The sequence below is a fragment of the Dufourea novaeangliae genome, unplaced genomic scaffold (assembly GCF_001272555.1).
Source record: "Dufourea novaeangliae isolate 0120121106 unplaced genomic scaffold, ASM127255v1 scaffold49, whole genome shotgun sequence".
In the NCBI taxonomy this organism is placed as follows: Eukaryota; Metazoa; Arthropoda; class Insecta; order Hymenoptera; family Halictidae; genus Dufourea; species Dufourea novaeangliae.
In genome coordinates, this window is record NW_015373928.1 from 1,614,570 (window position 1) to 1,634,379 (window position 19,810).

Sequence of the window (19,810 nt, forward strand, 5' to 3'; positions counted from 1 at the left end):
TTGTATTATACATACGATATTACATACGTACATATGATACACGCTGTGTGTACGCACACGACGGGTATCTATGCTGGAGAACAGCAAAGAACGGGACTCGAGTACAGACACGGCTCAGAAACAGACTGTGCGCTTCGAGTACCACCTCTCGAGTAACGTAGAAGGCTAATAGAAGAAGTCATGCGGTGTCATTGTTGTCGGACAATATCGCAGATGGTTAAGCCCGCGCCGGTGAATAGTTCTGATTCATGGAATCGTTGAAAAAAAAAGTAGCAGCACTCGACATATTTTTCGTATTGCACCTTCGTTGCGCCATTTCATTTTGACAAACATTGCAAATAAGTACCCCTGCCACCGCTCTGTATGTATAGGGAAGCGGTTTTCAATGCACAAGTACCGAAACGAAGACTTTCAAATACATATGTACATAGAAATTTTTTTCGTTACGCCCACGACTATGTGGATCAAGAAGACCCGTTGTTCCATTTGTACGGGTCACATCCGGCAAACCGATGTATGTATCCAGACGGAGGTAGAACGCTTGATGATCACGCAATGGAATGCAACGACGGTAAGTAACTATATATGTATGTATACATGTACAAGAGCGTATGAGTTTCTTATGACGCGTTACCGCGTACTATGTACTCGCACGAAATAAATTTACATATTACGTACTTAAGGAACAAGGTGCCGAATCGGCAGTCGCATCGGTATCGAGTAAACAGTCGACATCGTAATCGCTAATTGGGAGGGGTCGCAAATGTAACGAAGGTACTATCGATGAAAACATGCTGTTATTTATGTAAGGGAAATTTATAAACCCTCGGTTCGATGAAACGCAGAATCGCATCTTTGAGTCCGCATCTTGATCCTGCGAATCGTAAGTTGGATTTGGTGCGAATAAGGAGTGCCAAAATCTTGACTTAAAGGAAAAGGAAATTTTTTTGCGCGCACTATTTGCATCGCTTATGGAGCGTACGCGTATATGTATGTATACAAATACGATATTTACCTATATGTATACCCGCCGCGTACGACAGCATTGTTCGGCAATATCGTGATGCGTTCTAATATCGCAAGCACATGATAATATCATGGTAATATTACTAAAAAAATAAGTCTTTTAATTTTATTTTAATTACTATGATCTGTGTATATAATTTCAATAATTATATTCTTACGTGGAACACGACCAATGTTCCCTACTCGTCAGGGTGCGTTTTATTTGGCTCAAACATACTTTCGGCAGGTGCAAGGATTCACAGTCTCGAATGATTAGAAAAAGAGATTTCGTTCAGTTTTCGTCACAAGTGGACAGTTACCGAACTTTCTCATCGCATAAAAGGTGAGCAAGGCGGTCTATGTATACTGGTGTCTTTCTCGTTGAACGTCCGTTTTTTAATTGCAATGTATCATAACCTTGATGACATTCCCTTGTCCCGATTTCGAAGTCTCAAACGCTGCCAGAGTGTCCTCCAATTTATAATTGTGAGTTATAAGTGGCTTCACGTCTACCTTCCCTGTAGCCACAAGATCCAATGCATCGGCGTAACTACAAAAGGATAAAAACAAAGTATCGTTTAAGTTCGTTACTTCGTGATTTATTCCATCCGAATTTTTTCACGGTTCGCGGCCAAAAGAGGCTCCCGTCTGTTTCAAGAATTAATTTCGGGCGATAAACTCGCGTTAGCTCATGCTCCCGAAAAAATTTAGGAAACGTGATTCGAGTAAAAACCATTTACTTGCACGTACTCGTTAGCATATCGAAACACGCCTCTGATATCCACTTCCCTGATAAGCGCATTAATCAACGGGATTTGGACCTCTGGTGCTCCCATGCCTACCAAAACTGCCACACCGCCGGATTTCGTTGCCTGAAAATATTTACATACATTAAGTATATATATATATATATCTCAATTGAAGCGAGCCACCGCGAACGTAAACAGCAAAAAACTCACAAGAATAGCCAAGCGAATCGACGACTGAGCTCCAGACGCGTCGATCGTTCTGTCCGGTTCCTCTCCGACTAGCTCGTGAATTTTCTTCACGGTTTCAGCCTCCGTGCCCTCCCTGCGTATCAAAAGCGTTTCGTCGGCACCGAGTTTCTTCGCGATGTCCAATCTGTGCTGCACCAAATCTACACAGAAAATTTGAATTCGATTTCAGAACAGGGCTACATTTTTCATATTGTAATTTTTCAACAAACAATTTTCAATAGTCTTTCCGACGTACCGGTAATAACGATCTTGCTGGCGCCCATAGCTTTGGCTACCAGCAACGACACTAGCCCGATCGGTCCGGCACCTAAAATCAACACCTTCATGCCAATGCCGATATTCGCCCGTTTACAGGCGTGCACCCCCACCGATAAAGGTTCCAACATTGCACCTTCTTCCAACGTCACATGGTCAGGTAACCTACGCCACAAACAAGGTAGACTAGTTATAGTATAATACATTGTAATCCCGTGACGAGAATAAACGCTCGCGGTCATCTCCTCGTTGGAGGGTCCCGCGAAGCCGGGGGTCCGATCGCGATCAATTTGCAAACGTAGTTATATACTTGAAACAAAAGTCGGCCGCGTGTTTGTAGAAACGTCTGAGGCTTCCGTGCACCGGAGGGGTAGCGCAGAACACAATATCCTCGCACAGGTTGTAACGGCCTTCTTTACAGAATCGGCAGGTTCTACAAGGCACGCCGGGTTCGATAGCCACACGGTCACCAACCTGAATCAAACATTCGTTGAATCATACGTAAAAAATATAAACGAATTTGCTTATGATCGCGTCCTTCAACTCGATCGTTCACGTATATAGCAACATGGAAAACGTAAACGTTTGCCTAAACTAAGCGATGCGTAGTGTTATGTTTTCGTATGTAGGTAAATACCTACTCACTTATGTACATGTGAATCTAGATACAATATATGTATACACACACACATACATATATATTATAAGTGTGTACGTCTACTTTATGGTAGAAATGTTCGTTCGAATCTTAAATTCATTCGTGTCATGTTCACATACCTTGAAATTCTTCACATCCTTTCCCAGCTTGGCGACAACACCGGAAGATTCGTGGCCCATGATCATGGGTTCGCGCACTACAAAGTCACCGATTTTCCCATTCACGAGATAATGAACATCGGAACCGCAGATGCCGACGCAACTCATTTGTAAGAGTACCTCTATGTGTAAACGTGAAAGCAAATTAACACCTCGTTCGAACCGATCGAACGAATTCTGATAACATAAAGAAAAGCAACATCTTGTCTTCGCTCACTTTTTTCGTCTACGCCGAAGAAACAAATGTTCCGGATACAGTTAACGTTCTCTCCAGACGAACGTAATAAGTAAAAGCGTTCGAAGACAAAACACAGATCACCTTATGACACTTACCATTAGGGCCAGGCTCCTCGATAGCAGTTTGTTCCTGAAATTAAAAAAAGGATATGCGCATAAAGCAAGTCAGAAAGGTCATTTTAACAAGTTTGTCTGTCACATATCCTTTCTAACACTACTGTTGTCTGTTACTCGCCTTTTCCACTTCTTGTAAACGCAGACGACGCCGCAACGCGAGAGTTATACTCGTTATCTTTTAATTACCGCATTGTATGAAACTATCATGGAAAACAGATAATACTGTACCACCGACAGTGTGTATACAGGCATTAACATACTTACATGCTATCACCAGTAAAGAACAGCTGTTTCGTTTCAGTTTAGCTAAATATATGCTTGAATTTTATTTCGCTCGAACCAAAAAAAATTAACTATCGGACAGTTTGCAGAACATCGAATAGAATTCAGGAAATATGTATGTACAACAAGGCAACGGGACAACGTCGTTTGACTTGTTAAAGCGTTCTGTTTGCGTGACATAGTCCAACGTTAATACGGTAATAACGCGGAAGAGATTGAACATGCAGGTAGCCACAAGTAACGCACAAATAGTGACAGAAATAGAGAACCTTGTCCTCGTATCAACGCGGATAATATCCCGTCTCACTTCGTCGCATCTCGTCCGGTCTCGTCGCGCATCATATTTCGGACCGTCATTGATGCTAGTCGTTCGTTTAATCGCGCTAAGCGCAACGGACCAATTTCAATTAATCACGGGGCAACGGGATGAAAAAGTTGAGTAAGTTGAGTTGTGATTGCATACCGAAACAAAATAAACTAGCTCGCGCCATTTCACGTTTAATCGTTTCAAAAACGATGGAATCTCTTTCCGAGAAACTATTATAGATATTATAAACAAGAAGTAGTTAAATCTACATCTACTATGCAACCTCTCTGCTAACACACCATGAATACGAAGAACGTGTTCGGGAAATTCTTCTGCGTAGAAATACAACAGTTCGTATCAAGGAAAGTAAAGTAACAACAATCTCCGTACGCTTCAAAAATAAATAGAAGTAGATATCGGTAACTATCAGTCTCTTTGAAAGACGAGCGACTGTCGTAATCGTAATCGTAAGTACTTGGAGGACTTATACTAACCAGCCGTATGTCATTAATACCGTAGAGAATACCGGTGAGATTGTCCTGAGCCATGATCGAACACGATGTCTGCGAATATCGAACGATTCAAACGAAATGAAACTGAAGTTTTCACGACAGAATACTGAATCCAAACTCGAATCGGGAAAGAAGACCGCGGTCTTCATACACACGTACGTATATGTACTGACGGTTAGTTCCTCCTATCACCGCGACGGGCTGCCTTATCAGTAGAACACTTTGAAATTTCGCTCCTTTACCTACACCACCGCGATAAAAATGGACTACTCGTTTTTTTGTCTATGCTTACGTCATATTATTTTTGCGCGATTCACTTGGTTCTACCTCTGTATCACGGATCGATAAACATCGAAACACATTCAACGGTACTTTTCCAAACACTTAATCTCTCCCTCTCGTTTCGGTTGAGAGTTCAAGATCTTTGATGCGTTGCGAAATAATCCGTTTATGGAAACCGAAGAACACGATTGTCGATAAATGTAAGAAAATGTCGCAATAGGTCAACAACGCCTAATCTAGGTACATGGAAATTGATAAGACGACTAATGTGTCGTGAAATCTGTTACGTTCGTTATGTTAGATACGTTTATCGAAACTTCAACGCTACCTGATCTTACCAAAAGAGTATTTCACAACCAATAAACACATTTCTTCTTTCCGTTCCCTAAGATTACCGGAACAGGTTCCAGTGTCTTAGAAGAAAAACAAGAACTCTTTTAAGAACGCAATTCTAACAGCAGCTACTTTTCGCATACCGGCATGACTCTTTGTTCCTTTCTATTTTATCCGAGAATACCACATAAACCATATCATCCGCGCACAATATCTTCATTTTCTCCGATTAAACAACTTTCTATCTTTCCATGCAGTTTGAAAGAAACTGCGCGCGGCGGCACTATATTGTCTGCCTGGTCAACACGTTCCACCGTACCAAATGCATATATGTACCAACGATATTTCAGTTGTGTGCAATTGTTCATCAAGTATCGGTACTTTGTAACCGTGTCATCCACTTAGATGATCTTCTTTGGATGAATCTACGACACTGCAAAAGTGTAACGCGGTTACACATATCTGTCACATGTATTGTGAAACGTTGTAAACAAAACTATCCGTTTCAAGTTATTGAACACGGAAGATTAAATAAACCGTGTGTTCGCAAAAAAAAAAGACATATTTCTTTTTACCTTAACATTTCTAACGTTCGAAGACTTAACAAATTCTTGGGTGAACACGTAGGAAATAAAAAAATCCACGGTCTTAGCAAAGAAAACTTTATTATTGCTGGTGTTTCGGTTGCTCGATCCCATGGTATTAATCATCCACGATTGGTACCATTCATTACTGTATGTTATTCCCATCCCCATATTCCCGTCGATTGCTTCACAGTATCTCTGTTGTCTCTTCTAATTCTGGTTGTCGCGTTTGCTTCGCCTTTCACGAGAATTCTTCTGGATTGTTCTTTCTTGTTTCGTCTCTGTAATGCCGCCTTCACCTTTTTTTTAATCAATTCCGGAGCGATCGTGGTGGTTGTCGTAGTACTGTACATACTTCTTAAATCGTACTCTAATTTATCATTTTCCGAGTGTGCGTTTTCCGAATCGATTGCTTTCGCGGTAAAATCGAACGAATTGTCTGACTTTTTATCCAGATTTACATTCTGAACGCTCAACTGTTCGTTCTCAGCGTTGGTTAATGTACTATTTAGATCAATGTTTCTAACAGCTTTGTCCAAAAATTCACTTTCCAAACATGGACTAGTTACATCATCTATCCCATTCCTTGCCGATATCGAAGAAAACTTGACGTTACGTAATCCCGATAATTCGTTATTCACAGAATCCTCGACTTGGAGTTGCATACAACTAACTTCATCTTCATCTGTGGAACCAGTTACTTCGTCGGATTCGTTTCCTGCCTCTACAGCATCCTCGTCTTCATTTCCGGCTATTCCCATTTCCCTTAAAAGATCTTTCTCCATTTGTTTGGTCAGACCGCTGGCCTTAATTTCCGCGTCTATACAATCCTCTCTCCTAAACATAAACGTAACATCTATAAACTACACGAATCCCCACACGATTTGTTCTACTTACGAAATATCTTCAAACGTTGGAAACAATTCACTTTCGTAGGCGAAACGTCTTCTGAAGAAATCCCGCACACAATTCACATCTCTCTCGAAATGCATTTTACCGTCGATATGCTCTGTCGAAATCATCTGTGGAAAGTCGATGATAATCGGTTTTCCATCGTTTGTAATCATAACGTTAAATTCATTGAAATCGCCATGGATAACTCCGTGATTTCCAAGTTTAACGATAATATTCATTAATTCGTCATAAAGGGATTCAACATCGTTCACTTGATACACGCCGCATCTGAAATACAGCAAGTACGAGAAATGCTTAGACGCGCTGAGTGAAACGGCTCGAATGATTCATCGGACAAAATTTACTCACAAAGGTCCACCTTCAACCAGCTCCATGAGAACGCAGTGTCTGTTAAGATCGATCGGCTTAGGTACTGGAAATCCTCTGTCGTAAAGCGCTTTCATATAAGCAAACTCCCTTGTCGCAGATATCCTCGACAAATATAACCACGATACCGATTTTCTATGTTGATGATAATCTCTTTTGCCTTTGATATTTCTAAAACACGTTCTTCCTAATCTGTGCAGTTTCAAACAAACGGAATTTCCTTTTTCATCCGCGACACGTATCCAGCATTTGTCAATCTGTAACCATCGTCTAAAAGCACATAGAATCTATTTGGTTATTGCTGCCACTTGCTTTGTTGCTTTTTTCCTTCAACTTGCAACATACTAAGTTGTTTCCATGAAAGGAGGAAAGGATAATTTAGAAATTGGTCAATTTTGGATCTCGTTACCAATTGGGTGAGTCTTATTGACAAAAAAATTTGTGCATATTTTTTATAACTTTCTCCTGAGATCGCGCATAAATAATTATGCATTTCAGTCTCCTTAAAAACTATGGAAACATATCCGATAAAAATTGATCATTAGTAGCAAGGTCCAGAATTGCCTAATTACTACCATTCTTCTTTCTACAAAGTATCTAAAACATAGTTTTAATTTTATATCAACTAACAATGTTTGCCACGTTCGTAACTAAGAAGTCTGTGCTTGCACAACTCCCTCATTAACTTATGAACGCCTCCATATCGTAAATTGGCTATTTGGGCTGCCAGTGACGCAGGTACCAATTCATGATTCTTCATTCCCATTTCAATCTGCAATAGAATCATACAATGTTGACTTTAACCGTCAAAGTTATAGTTTCTAACACTCGTTTCAGAAAAAAAGATATTTTAAATAAAGATATTTAAAAAATTTATATAACAACGCTAGAAAAGCTTCTCTGAAATTAGAAGTCGAATATTAACGAAACATTTATAAAAATTTACTAACATGAACCGTAAGGTAATGTATACGCGAACATAACCTCAAAATATACTAAAACATAGTTGAGACAATTTAATTGCATGATATAATAAGGTGCTAAATTAATGTTACGTAATTAATAGAATAAGAATACTTGCCGCAGTTAAAACGCGGAAATCATCCCGCGTTAAGTACCGTAAAATTGTGACGTTCAATTTTCCCATATTTCACGATACCTACGCGTAAACGACAATCTTTCACAGAGTAAACACTGTCAAAATTACATTCAACTTAATTTCTCAAGTGAAATCAAATTACTATAATTCAAATATTCATAACAGAATTTACAAAATTGTTAAAACAATGTTTTGGTCTTAGACCATATATAACTGGATGTCGCACGTCGCATGTGTCACATCACACATGTCACATGCAGACTCCTTCGGGACCAACTCCGAATCGATCGAAGCGCCGATGTAAAGAAACGAGCGCCAGCGAAAATACATAATCGATAACTGAGACGGAAAAGATGGAACACTATAGAAATCTGCTTTCTTTTTGAATGCTTATATTTTGAAATGATATTTATCATTTATTGACATGACACAAAAAGAGTAGTAAAACATAAAAGACGCTCCTTGTCTGAATCTACAACTTTTGTCTGTTATGTTTTCTGATAAAATCGATAACTTAGAGGATAATCCAATAAAATAGACTTTTGTATGCGTTTAATAAGTAATTAATTAAACTTAAACGTTTAAAGGCCCAAGGCCTCCTTTCTCCCTTGACCCATCGAGCTCCAACTTCACACAGATTATTTTTTTTATTAATACAACTATTCGTGTGGTTAACTCCTAGTGGTTTAACTCAAATTTTAAAGACCGCAGTATGAAGAAATATTCTGGTTTACGGTAGTCAATTTATTACAAATGTTACAAATACTTATCAATTACACACTATATTCTATATAAATTTATTAGTACCCGAAACGTTAATTAATACGGTCTTCATGTAATGTCAATATTTAAAATATTAAAACGTTCTGTCGTAAAAGAAGCAGCTTCAAAGTAATACTCAGCTAACAGGGAACGAATGATATACATATATGTAAATTAAAACAATGTTACAATGGCAAACAAAAGCAGTCTCCTTTCTTCACAGAACTCTCCTATATACAATACAGGTAATACAGAAATTGGCGTTGTGTATTCTCACAATATGAAAAATACAACACATGCAATGAGCACGCATGATCGTACGAGCTCAATGGAATAAAAGGTAAAAGTAAAAAGTGCCGGTACTTCTTCAATTAATTTTTAAATAAAATGTATTTTACTCAACTCGTTTAACCTTCTACCAACTACTGACGCAACGTTCGACGATTACAAACACGTTATGAAACATATATAGCTATACTTCGTAATCAGTCGTCAATGGTTTATTAAAAGTCGTTAATGAATTCAGTCGTTCTGAGATCCGGAAGTTTGTATTTTCAGCAGGCGATATGGCTGGAGAAATTTATTGATCCGTTCTACCTACATAAACCCAAGAAACAGGCTTGGCCCTAAGAGGGTCACTGTATTTGTTCTAACAAGAATAATGAATATACTTAAAACATTTTAAAGTTTTAATTTATGGAACATTAATCTATTTCGTAACAGAACTACATTTTTCTTCCGTTAATATTCGATGACGAAAAAACTGTAATAACTTTGAGAATCTTCGAAAAAGATATAACGAAAGATAGAATTTTTTTCACGGTGCAGTACTTAAAAAAAGTAATTAGAAATCACCCACAGTGTCTCACACGAACTGAAACGACACACCAACCTTCTGCACACGCGACAGTTGGTCAATGTTAGGTAACAAGGGAAAAACTGGTTCATTTTTCTTCATTTGAGAAATTTCTGACATAATACTGCAGTTACACATAACGCATACGAAGGTCGGTCGGTTAAGGTATTTAATGCGAGATCGGTCTCGTTTCGAACCGCTTCACATCAGACGCGCTCTGAAAGAAAGACAGTGAGAAGGCAAAGCTAATATCGGAAGATAGCGTTTAACGCAAAACTCGACAAACATCGACAAACTCTATATTGTTTCAATGTACACGCTACATAGAAACGTAATGCACACGCATATTGCAACAAAGATTTTCATCTTTAAAGTTTACATTCTCGCCATTCCTAATTTTCTAACCGTGTGACCTTTTAATTATTACTTATTCGCATAGTGTTCCACATTCTATTCATTACATGGAAAAACTTATGTAGCATTAACCTAATTCGTAAAAAAATAATTGAAATGTTTAAAAGAAAATAAATGTTAATCCCGATATACCCTTATAAAAACAATCATTAAATTTCATATAAGTGTATTTCAATAAACAACACGGGTATCGATGGACCCAAGTAAACATATTTTCTTTTTTCTTTGTGTCGTCGACATTGCGTGACACTATCGTAACGTATGTGATGTCTCATGTTTCAATACCGTGCCACAAGATACCTCCCTATTCTTATCCCGCATCGATACGTCGAATAAATGCTTTAAAAATTGAAACAAACTTTACACAAGTACAATATGGAAACAATTAACAAAAATAAAACACAAGATTTATCCTACTTGTTTTCTGTTTCATTGTTTTTCGAATACAATATTCGCAAAGTGCATGCCGGGGACAAAGTAATCGCACAGAGAAAGTGTTTAAAACCTGAAACAATCGAAGTCACAAGAAATTCTAAAGAAATTCCATACTTTATGACTCTAGGTATCATACATTCGATAGATTTGTGAAACATTTTGTTATGTCACGAATAGATGCCTATTGATTGTGAATTCGAGCATAAGCTATGACGTAAGTAAAAAATCGTTCTACACACACATACATACATACATACGCGCGCATGCATATATAAACGACACGCGGAGTTAACTCGGCGGAGAAACTAATTTCATATGATGAAAAACACGTTACATATTATACGTATTTATAAACAAGTAGCTCGTTATGGTATAACAAAGGACCTAATTATAGGATCGCGAGAAACATTTCCTTAGTGTACGTAAAAAAACAGTCGATGTACGCATCGATACTTGTACTGTACGCAGACGAGTATAATACAGTAGAGTAGAGAACAGTAACTTTGTGTCGAGAAGAATTTTCGATAGTTTATAAACACAAATTGAGAGACACTGCATAGAAATAGAAAACGATGAAAGAATGGTGGGACAAATAATGTTTAAGTCTCAGGTAAAAAATACTTCGAATGCTGTTTTCAGCCATAGTTGTCCAGACCGTCACAGCTGCACGAAACTCACGATGCTGTTCCCACTTACGATTGGTGGAATACGTAAATGCTCTATGATCACATTTCCGGAATTGGAAGTCGAAACGCAAATGGCCGCGTTTCGTGTAATCGTGACGGGTGTAACAGATTATATCCGTCTCCATTCGAAATGTATCGAAACTTTATCGAAAATTACACTTACCACATCAATTGATTACTTTTTCCTAAACAGCGCATATCAGTTCGTATTGAAATAAGTATCTCTTATTCTTGAACAGATCGACGGCTGGTGTCAACTGATTCTTCTTCATCCCCGAATATAGATCCGTCGTCCGACAATTGGCTCGAATCGACCGTTAACTCGTGTTTCTTTTTATCCCGGACCTTTTTATGCGATCGTTTGATAGATGTTTCTCGTAAAAGTCTGATATAATTTTTCACTTTCAAACAATTCGGTGGCGTAACAATCTGTAATACACCCTCCGCGCTCGTGCTTGCCGCATTTTGATCAGCCACGTGAATACGACTCGATCCTTGTACGTCGCCATTGTCCTCGCTCGATGTATCGATGCCCAAATTCTTTCCATCGTACTCCGACAGATCGAATGTCTCATGCGTCTTGTTTCCAATCTCAGCCGATGAAGTCTGCCCGCATCTTTCCCCGAAACTGTCGTCCCCTACCAGGTTGAAACCTTTCCGCGAAATATTTCCGCGTTTAGTCTTTTTGTGGGATTTCTTAATCGAGTCTAGATTCAAATATAATTCCACCGTTGACATGTTTTTCGGAGTTGATCTACCAGTTCTATCGTTTGAATCACATTCCTGTATGTCAGACTCCTCGGTAGTTACGTTATTATAGGGTGTTACAATCGCCAAGTGATTCGCACTCGACTGCGCACAATGTTCCTCGAAATTTAGAATCGGCGTTAAACATCTCGACGTACTAATGTTTGCCGCGATGTCTTCCTTTGTATTCTCATCTTTTCCAGAAGGTAAATTATAAAAACGTAAACAATCTTTGGTGGTCGAAGAGATTAATGATCGCTTTCTTTTAAGGGGAGTGAAAATTTTGAATTCTTCCTGAGACGTATCGAGTTCTTGTAATTCAGACTCGCATGATACACTCGTATTGTATTCTCGAGACACGTCCAATGGGATTTTTCTTTTGCTGGGAGATAGTTTATCCGAAGACACGTTCGCCGAATAACTGGAATCGCTAAGGTTCACCGTCGCATCCAGATTCGAATAAGAGAGACCCTTCATACTCTCTGAGCGTTCAGATTTAGGTCCAACATCAACACAGGATTCTGAATTTTTATCGTGTCCCACCAAGTCCATGTCTTTGTTAAAGTATTCTTGCCGTTTCAGAAATCCAGATAATATTTTGTTATGCTTACCCTTTTTGTGAGACTTCTTCACGGAACTAAACTGCGATAGTAACAGCCTGCTCGAATTTATCTTCTCAGGAGTAGATGCTCGTTCCGAATTCAATTCATCAGGGTGAATCACTTTTACAAGTACCTCATTCTTTTCGACGTGTTCATTTTGCTCGAAACTTTCCTCATCCTTGTTGTTTCTCTCTTCAGCTGCTTCAATCTTACCTCGCAGAACTATTGGACTAAAAAATTTACACTTATTTACCTCTTTATTCTTTTTATGTGACTTTTTTATAGAATCTTCGGCTATTCTTCGCAAAAGATGTATACGATTCTCCGGTGTACTCGGTTTTTGAGACTCTGATGAAGTTTCAGTGGTTAATTCTGGGGTCGCCGGTCTGTCGTCAGCTTTTACGTAAATAGACTGAGCGGATGATGTACCCGCATTAATGCTATCATTTACTGCCATAATTTCATTTTGATCTGTGGTTTCAGATACATTTACGATATTTTCTTCTGATCGCACTCTGATATCGCATTCGTAAAGCTCAGACAAAACACTGTCCCCAGTTTCTATAGGATTCGATGCTTCCTCGGATTTTAATTCCTCCGCGTAGTCGAACAGCGAACCAGTATCTGACATATCATCTTGTGAATTGCATGATTGTACGTGTCTCGAATGTGATTCTCTGTCAGAATCTGTACGTTCTGTGTGTCGAGTTAATACGAAGTCCGTTATATTTTCAGTTACATCCTTGTCGTCTGAAAAACTGTTTGCTAGTTGCGTCGTACAATGACCGCTTCGTTTCGATGATCTTTCCTGTAAAGCATATCGTAAAATGTTAAACGTTTATAAATATAAGCGTGAAAACTTAAAATATAATATTCTGCATACAGTACGTATCACATGTATTCACCTTTTTATGACTTCTCTTGATAGCGCTCATGCTTTCCGGAATTATCCGAATTAAATTTTCAGGCGTTTGAGGTCTATCATCGTCTTCCTCATGAAATTCATGAAATAAATTTCTCGATGTATTCGTTGTAGAATTATCAAAGTATTTCGAACTTCCAGTAATATATTTCAATGACTGCGAATTGGGTGTTGCAGTAATGTAAACAATATTATCGGTAGTTTTTTTCAACCGATTATGCAGCAATGGTGTAAAACTGGCCAAACCCATCGACTTTCTATTAATATTTGTATTCGGCGTGGAATAGTGCAATGTTTCGCGTTCTTTCGCACGTTGTCGTAACGGCGTTTCATTTTGATTTTCGTCGATTGATTCCGACGAGCCAAATATGAAACTACTATTCGCGGAATCGCTCGGATCTTTGTCAAAGTCTAATAGTTTGTTCGAAACAGACAACGGTGAACTGAAGTTCAAACTCAAAGCTTTTCGTATATTTTTCTTTACAGGTGGAAATCTCTTTGGGCTAGGAGTTAAATTAAAATTCAACGATTTCTTTATTTTCGTTTTTCCGTAATACGACGGGCTACTATTAAAAGATAAAGCCCTCATTATTTTAGCAGATCTGGAGAGATGTTTGTTCTCTTCGAAAGAACTATTCTCCGAGTTAGAGTCGAAAACGTTTGCATCGAAATTTAACGACCGACTTAAATCGCATCGAACAAAACGTTTATTTCTACGTGGTACCGATCGACTGCAGGATACGTATCTTTGTTTTGATGAGAACTTGTTCCTTTCCAAAGGACTCCATGGAAGGGAACATTTTTGTTCCATTTCTGTACCACAAACACTATAATCTTCTCTATTTTTATCGTCATTCACTTTCATAGCTGTTGCACAATCGTCAAACGTATTTTTAGTTCTATGTTTTATATGTAACAATTACTTTTTAATCTATAAATATGTATAGTTGTTAAGACAATGGTTATATTTCAGTGGAAGGAAAGGATCTTGATCACTTCTATATAACCATGCCAACAAATTGATTCTCAAAATATTCCATGACACGTGCCAAAGATACCAAGTGTACAACTACTTTTGATATTTCTCCAAACACACACGGTTAAGACTTCGCAGCACTGTAACAAAATTAAAAAGAATTATTTAACTTTGAACCTGTTTTACAAGATTGTAAGTTTATGTTTTTATAGAATGACAATAATTGTACTTCAGGCTTTATCAATCTTTTCCTACGTAGGGATTTCTTTACCAATATTATTGTTATATTTTCGCATTCGAATTCAAACGAAATTCGGTCAAATAGTGCGGCCTAAATGTCTGTTTATACCAAAACGGGCCAAGCATTTGACGATCTATGATGAGCCGAGAAAAATATTGTTGTATTTGTTTTTAATTGTTTTAAATGAAACAAGGTTATATTATAGCCGTGTCGCGAATGATGCTCGGAGAATCTTCGTAGGAAACTCGTCAAGCGATTATTGACAAGAATTTTTTTACCAGTTCATTCTGTCCTCATCCAGCGTTTGTGCTACTCAAGTCAATTTTTGTTTGGCTCGTGGACTGCATTTTGCATGTATGTCGACAGAGTAGTCGTCCTGGGCTCAACCCATGCTCGGCCCGTCGTAGTATATACTTAGAAATGGACCTTAAGACGTACCTTCGTATTTCCAAAATTCGTTGTTTATAAATATATACATTGACTTATATTCGACACCAAATGCACAGTACAATACACTGCATATATACCGAAAAAGACGAAGGCGTCTTAATATGTATTCAGAAGGAAAACATAAAACTGCGTTTATTCGTATTATGTATGGTTAAGTACTGATACGTATCAAAGAAAGAAAGCACATAGCTTTTTGCTTACAGGTTTCTGCAATCAATTTGTTCGAAATAATGGTAGCTACTCGTTGTGGTCCTAAATAATGCTCAGACATGAATTATCGAATATTGATGTCTTCTTGTCGCTGCACTCCTTTTTCCCATGTCACGAAATCTGTATGCACACATCTATAACTGCATACACACATATATATATATATACATCATACATAGAAATGTATGTTAACATTGGATCATAAATTTTCAATTGCTGAATTGTACACAAACAGATTAAAAACATGCACTTTAAACGTATCTTTGACTCAAAATTATGCACAAAAGATTCACACGCGACTTCGCAGGCTTCTTCACACGACTTTCGCGAGCGTTCCAACACGTTGCTTGCTTCGAAGCTTTCTTTCCTTCGATAGTGTGAATAATAGATGGAAGAATAGAAAATATAAATCTATGTATAACAGTATACAATTATAATATATTTATGCAGATTAAAATTAGTGAATTATTGTACACATTTAAAGTGGTGCATTGAATTCTACTAACTTTAAACTTTTATATGGAAACAGATATAAAGTATCCCCGGAAATGGGAGGCCACTCTTATGTTGTGATACTTAATGGTGTACTTATTATGCATGGTAAAAAAATAAAAAAATTATAGATATTGTGATTTGATGTTTTCCCAGTAGTATCAAATTGTCTATGAAATTTCTATGAATGGATATTGTGTACCAATAATCGTTGATTGCTATGGTATATAATTAATTAATATGTAACAACAAAGTGCATTGTATTATACGTAGGAGCTTGTAGTGCCATCTACGACAAAATACTCAAACACTAGACGACGAAACTTAAGACACACAACAAGCAGCAATTGTTATTAAAAAATGAAGTAATATACACAAAATATGTAAAAAAAGAATGAGAAGTCGTTTATCTATTTTATCTACTGCTGAAACATCTCGCTTTACTTAATGGTACCGATGATTTCGAATATTTAATGCTAATGACCTGAAATTTAATAAAAGCGGTAACAAATCATGAACCTGGTCATTTATAATTTCTTTAATAAAATTGGTGACGTTAAAAATGTTTCTCAAATATTTACAAAATCCCGCAGCAAATGTCATAAGATTTTCAAGCAACCTTCTTATCAGTTAACATTATCGATGACGTGCAATGAGATCGATATTGTCGAAACAGGATAAAGTTGAATGAATGGTATTGTACATACGAATAGTTATGAAACTTTACATATTCTGATAAAATCTTAGACATGCCTAACATGAAAACTGACAATATATTCAGCATTCGTACGCTGAACGGAAATAGCGAACGGATCTGTCGGGTGAAACGTAAATGCAACTAATCGTCTTGCAGATGTTGGTGTCGTACGTCCCAACATTCCTGCGTACATTCGAAACTTCAGAAGACCAGAGTCGCGAGCGTAAAATCTAAAAAATGAATACATACATATGAACATTGTCTGACATTACAATCGAAAGATGTCATTTTTGTAGGTGTGATACATAAATTAATAACGTTGTAAAACTAAAGTAAATTTGATATGGATAGATTATAACTGTAACTCTCTCATTCCGTGCTCATGAGATTAAAACGTTTTATATCGTAGAAAATAAAGAAATTATACCGTATGGGATGTTCTCCGCATGCTTTTGGACGCTCCATCATAGAAACCCATTTATCATCGTAGCAAAACAGGGATAAGTCTAGGTACGGGGAACTAGAATAAGACTGAGCACATATTGGCAATTGAGCAAGTAGCCTTTTCGTAGCTTCCGTAACACCGCCGTATCTAGCACTCACTATCGTTTGTTTAAACCTTTGCTGTAATAATCTGCAATACAATAAGAAATTAAATTTAAACTTATTATACAGTATTGAAACCGTATGAATTGTTCTAACAAGCTTAAAGTTATAATTAGGCACATTATTCTTGAATAAACACTATCGTACCTTGCATATATATTATTAGATGGAGAGCACATGTACTGACAGTCAGTACTCATTCTTGCATTTCTAAAGAAATCGCTAAAATTTTCAAACTGCGTCAATAATTGTGTTGACGCGTTATCATATGCAGCTAATATTTTAGCTGTAACCATGTCGTAAACTACTAAAAGTGCCGGTTGTGCGTTAGGTTCGTTCGCTTGAAGTGTTGCCACCTCTTCACTCGCAAATCTTACAAGTATATGATTCGTATCTAGCAATTGCATCTTCCACATACGTAACGCATTTAACTAAAACGTTAAACGAATATTCAAGCTCTATGGGAATTCAGAGGAAGAATATCAAGTAGTTTATATATTTTATAGAAGTATACCTGATCAAAATATTGATAAAAACGCCTCAATTCGTATGGATCTTTTGTTGTATCGCTAATGTATGCTGCTCTTTTGTATAGATAAACCAATAACTTGTGCTTAAGACTATTTATTGTAATGTCTCTGAATGGACGGCAATGAACTCCAGGACAAGCGCTTGTAACTAGGTAAGCATCATCTTCTAAACAAAACCTGTTTTAAATTAGAAACAATTTGTAAGTACATAGTCCAATAGTCATTGCTGATACGAGCCATAGAATATCTTTACAATTGAATAATACCTTCCTATTGTTCTGACATTTATAAACATTCCATCAAGAATTTGAAATATATGTATAGTTTGATGCTGTACAGACAAAACTGCTAATATATCTTTATACAAATAAAGACCTGCAAAAAGGAACATGTATTCTTGTAGTTTTATTCATTAAACACTTTACACAGACTGTTTTCTATTATCATTTGACAAAAAATCTATACCCTGGTTATGAGATAAGTATATTTTGTCTACTTTAAAATGTCTAGTATCACATAATTTTCCTCCACGTAAATCAACAAGATGTAAACTATAATCTTCCAGTGGCGATCTAGGATTTGGTGTTAATGCTTCATTATTGGAATAAATCTTGAACCAAACAATTTTCATTATCAGACAGTTTAACGGATGGTCATTAATCAAACAAGAAGCAATATACCTGATAAAAGTGAGGTCTTAATTCATCCGGAATGTGGGCAGCAGAACCCACAATTACATACCGACCGTCATCTGTAAATAAACTGCATTCTCTGTTTAGTTGTTCATTACTCTGCACTACATTCACAATCCATTTGGCCTATAAATAATATATGTTGTTATGTCTGTATGTTGTGCTAAGATGTTCACAATAATGTATATAACAGACAATGTAATATACCTTGAAAAATCGGTTAAAAATATTACTTCTAATTTGAAAACTGCATTCGTCATTCTTATGACCAATGTATTCGCCTTCGCAATTCGCTAATAAATCGGCAGCTGCAGACGCACCGCGATATTCGTAAACCTCTATCGAAGTTTGATCAGCGCTAAAAGCTATTAAATAACGTCCATCGGGACTAAATTTTCTGAGAAAACAAGGTGGTTTCTCTACATTCATGACAGTAAAATTTGGAAACACATTTTGGTAAAATTGTCTAGCATTATGAACGTGTGTTCCTGGATAAGGACAGCCAAAAGTTTCACGTCGTTTTAGACGTAAGACAATGTTTTGTGGACCTATTTTACGAGGTTTTATGGGACAAGGTTCTGTCACATATTCAATCTTTGCCTCCTTTTCAGCCATTCCTTGTGACCGTTCCAAATGTGCATTAAAATATTCATTTCACTCGATTCATATCTTGCTCTATCGTTCTTAAAATATTGTTCTCTTGGTTATGTTCAACGTTGTTTAAGCGATCACGCTTATGCTAAAAACCTTAAATTACCTTTAAGCTACGTTAATCACTGTTTCATATTTTGTTTACAAGTGAGGCTCATTAGGATTTGCTCCACCAACAACTTAATTACAACTATAATGAATATACGTGAATTCCCAGGCTCTAACTTAAATCCCTTCACACTTTATCACATGTCACGTATCGCACAGTTTATATACATTTACAAGTAGACATTCGTCATTTTTACTTTTTTCTGTATGTGTGTTCTGTTTTATTTTACCATGAATATTATAGCTACATACACACACACGCACGCACACACACACACAGCCAGTGCAGATTCAAGATTCATATCAGTGATGCCAGTCTGGGTTAGGTAATGAATTTCATATCTTTCGAATTCCAAATACAGTGTCGTGTTGTTTTTGTTTCATAGTATATGCTCATAAATACGTATTTCTTTGTACAAGCACATATTTAATAGACATTACTTGCAAACTGTGTTCTATTATATTCATATGCGGACGAGTGAAATACAATTCCGATTGCGTACTAATTAACCTTTATGGTTACAAAAACACAACGTTCATTTCATAGGTGTGTATGTACATGTGTATATACATGTACATATTACATGCATATATATATATATATATATATATATATATCTCATTC

At 37.1% G+C, this 19,810-nt stretch overlaps 4 protein-coding genes across 5 annotated transcripts; all 4 read right to left on the bottom strand.

Moving 5' to 3' along the window:
* Positions 1 to 759: 759 nt before the first annotated feature.
* Positions 760 to 4,710, bottom strand: LOC107195102 (sorbitol dehydrogenase-like). Of its 2 annotated transcripts, none has more exons than XM_015584877.1 (8): positions 4,512 to 4,710; positions 3,408 to 3,441; positions 3,036 to 3,196; positions 2,569 to 2,732; positions 2,239 to 2,423; positions 1,965 to 2,143; positions 1,756 to 1,877; positions 760 to 1,555 (listed from the first exon to the last, which is right to left on the bottom strand). In XM_015584877.1, the coding sequence occupies exons 1-8, from the start codon at positions 4,563 to 4,565 to the stop codon at positions 1,402 to 1,404; spliced, it is 1,053 nt and encodes a 350-aa protein (XP_015440363.1). In that variant the 5' UTR covers positions 4,566 to 4,710; the 3' UTR covers positions 760 to 1,401. The 2 variants fall into 2 exon arrangements, with proteins under 2 accessions (XP_015440363.1, XP_015440364.1); XM_015584878.1 differs by lacking the exon at positions 4,512 to 4,710 and adding an exon at positions 3,693 to 3,828.
* A 1,111-nt stretch (positions 4,711 to 5,821) lies between these two features.
* Positions 5,822 to 8,210, bottom strand: LOC107195099 (serine/threonine-protein kinase RIO2). The gene is made up of 6 exons (XM_015584875.1): positions 8,091 to 8,210; positions 7,640 to 7,781; positions 7,262 to 7,279; positions 6,992 to 7,229; positions 6,626 to 6,910; positions 5,822 to 6,565 (listed from the first exon to the last, which is right to left on the bottom strand). The coding sequence occupies exons 1-6, from the start codon at positions 8,154 to 8,156 to the stop codon at positions 5,884 to 5,886; spliced, it is 1,431 nt and encodes a 476-aa protein (XP_015440361.1). The 5' UTR covers positions 8,157 to 8,210; the 3' UTR covers positions 5,822 to 5,883.
* A 3,274-nt stretch (positions 8,211 to 11,484) lies between these two features.
* Positions 11,485 to 16,190, bottom strand: LOC107195101. Its single transcript, XM_015584876.1, has 3 exons — positions 16,171 to 16,190; positions 13,516 to 14,431; positions 11,485 to 13,418 (listed from the first exon to the last, which is right to left on the bottom strand). The coding sequence occupies exons 1-3, from the start codon at positions 16,188 to 16,190 to the stop codon at positions 11,487 to 11,489; spliced, it is 2,868 nt and encodes a 955-aa protein (XP_015440362.1). The 3' UTR covers positions 11,485 to 11,486.
* Positions 16,191 to 16,310: 120 nt separating this feature from the next.
* LOC107195110 (DET1 homolog) lies at positions 16,311 to 19,327 on the bottom strand. The gene is made up of 8 exons (XM_015584888.1): positions 18,634 to 19,327; positions 18,415 to 18,552; positions 18,200 to 18,344; positions 18,001 to 18,109; positions 17,719 to 17,911; positions 17,352 to 17,635; positions 17,026 to 17,232; positions 16,311 to 16,828 (listed from the first exon to the last, which is right to left on the bottom strand). Exons 1-8 carry the CDS (start codon positions 19,039 to 19,041, stop codon positions 16,645 to 16,647), a joined length of 1,668 nt encoding a protein of 555 aa, XP_015440374.1. The 5' UTR covers positions 19,042 to 19,327; the 3' UTR covers positions 16,311 to 16,644.
* Positions 19,328 to 19,810: the final 483 nt, after the last annotated feature.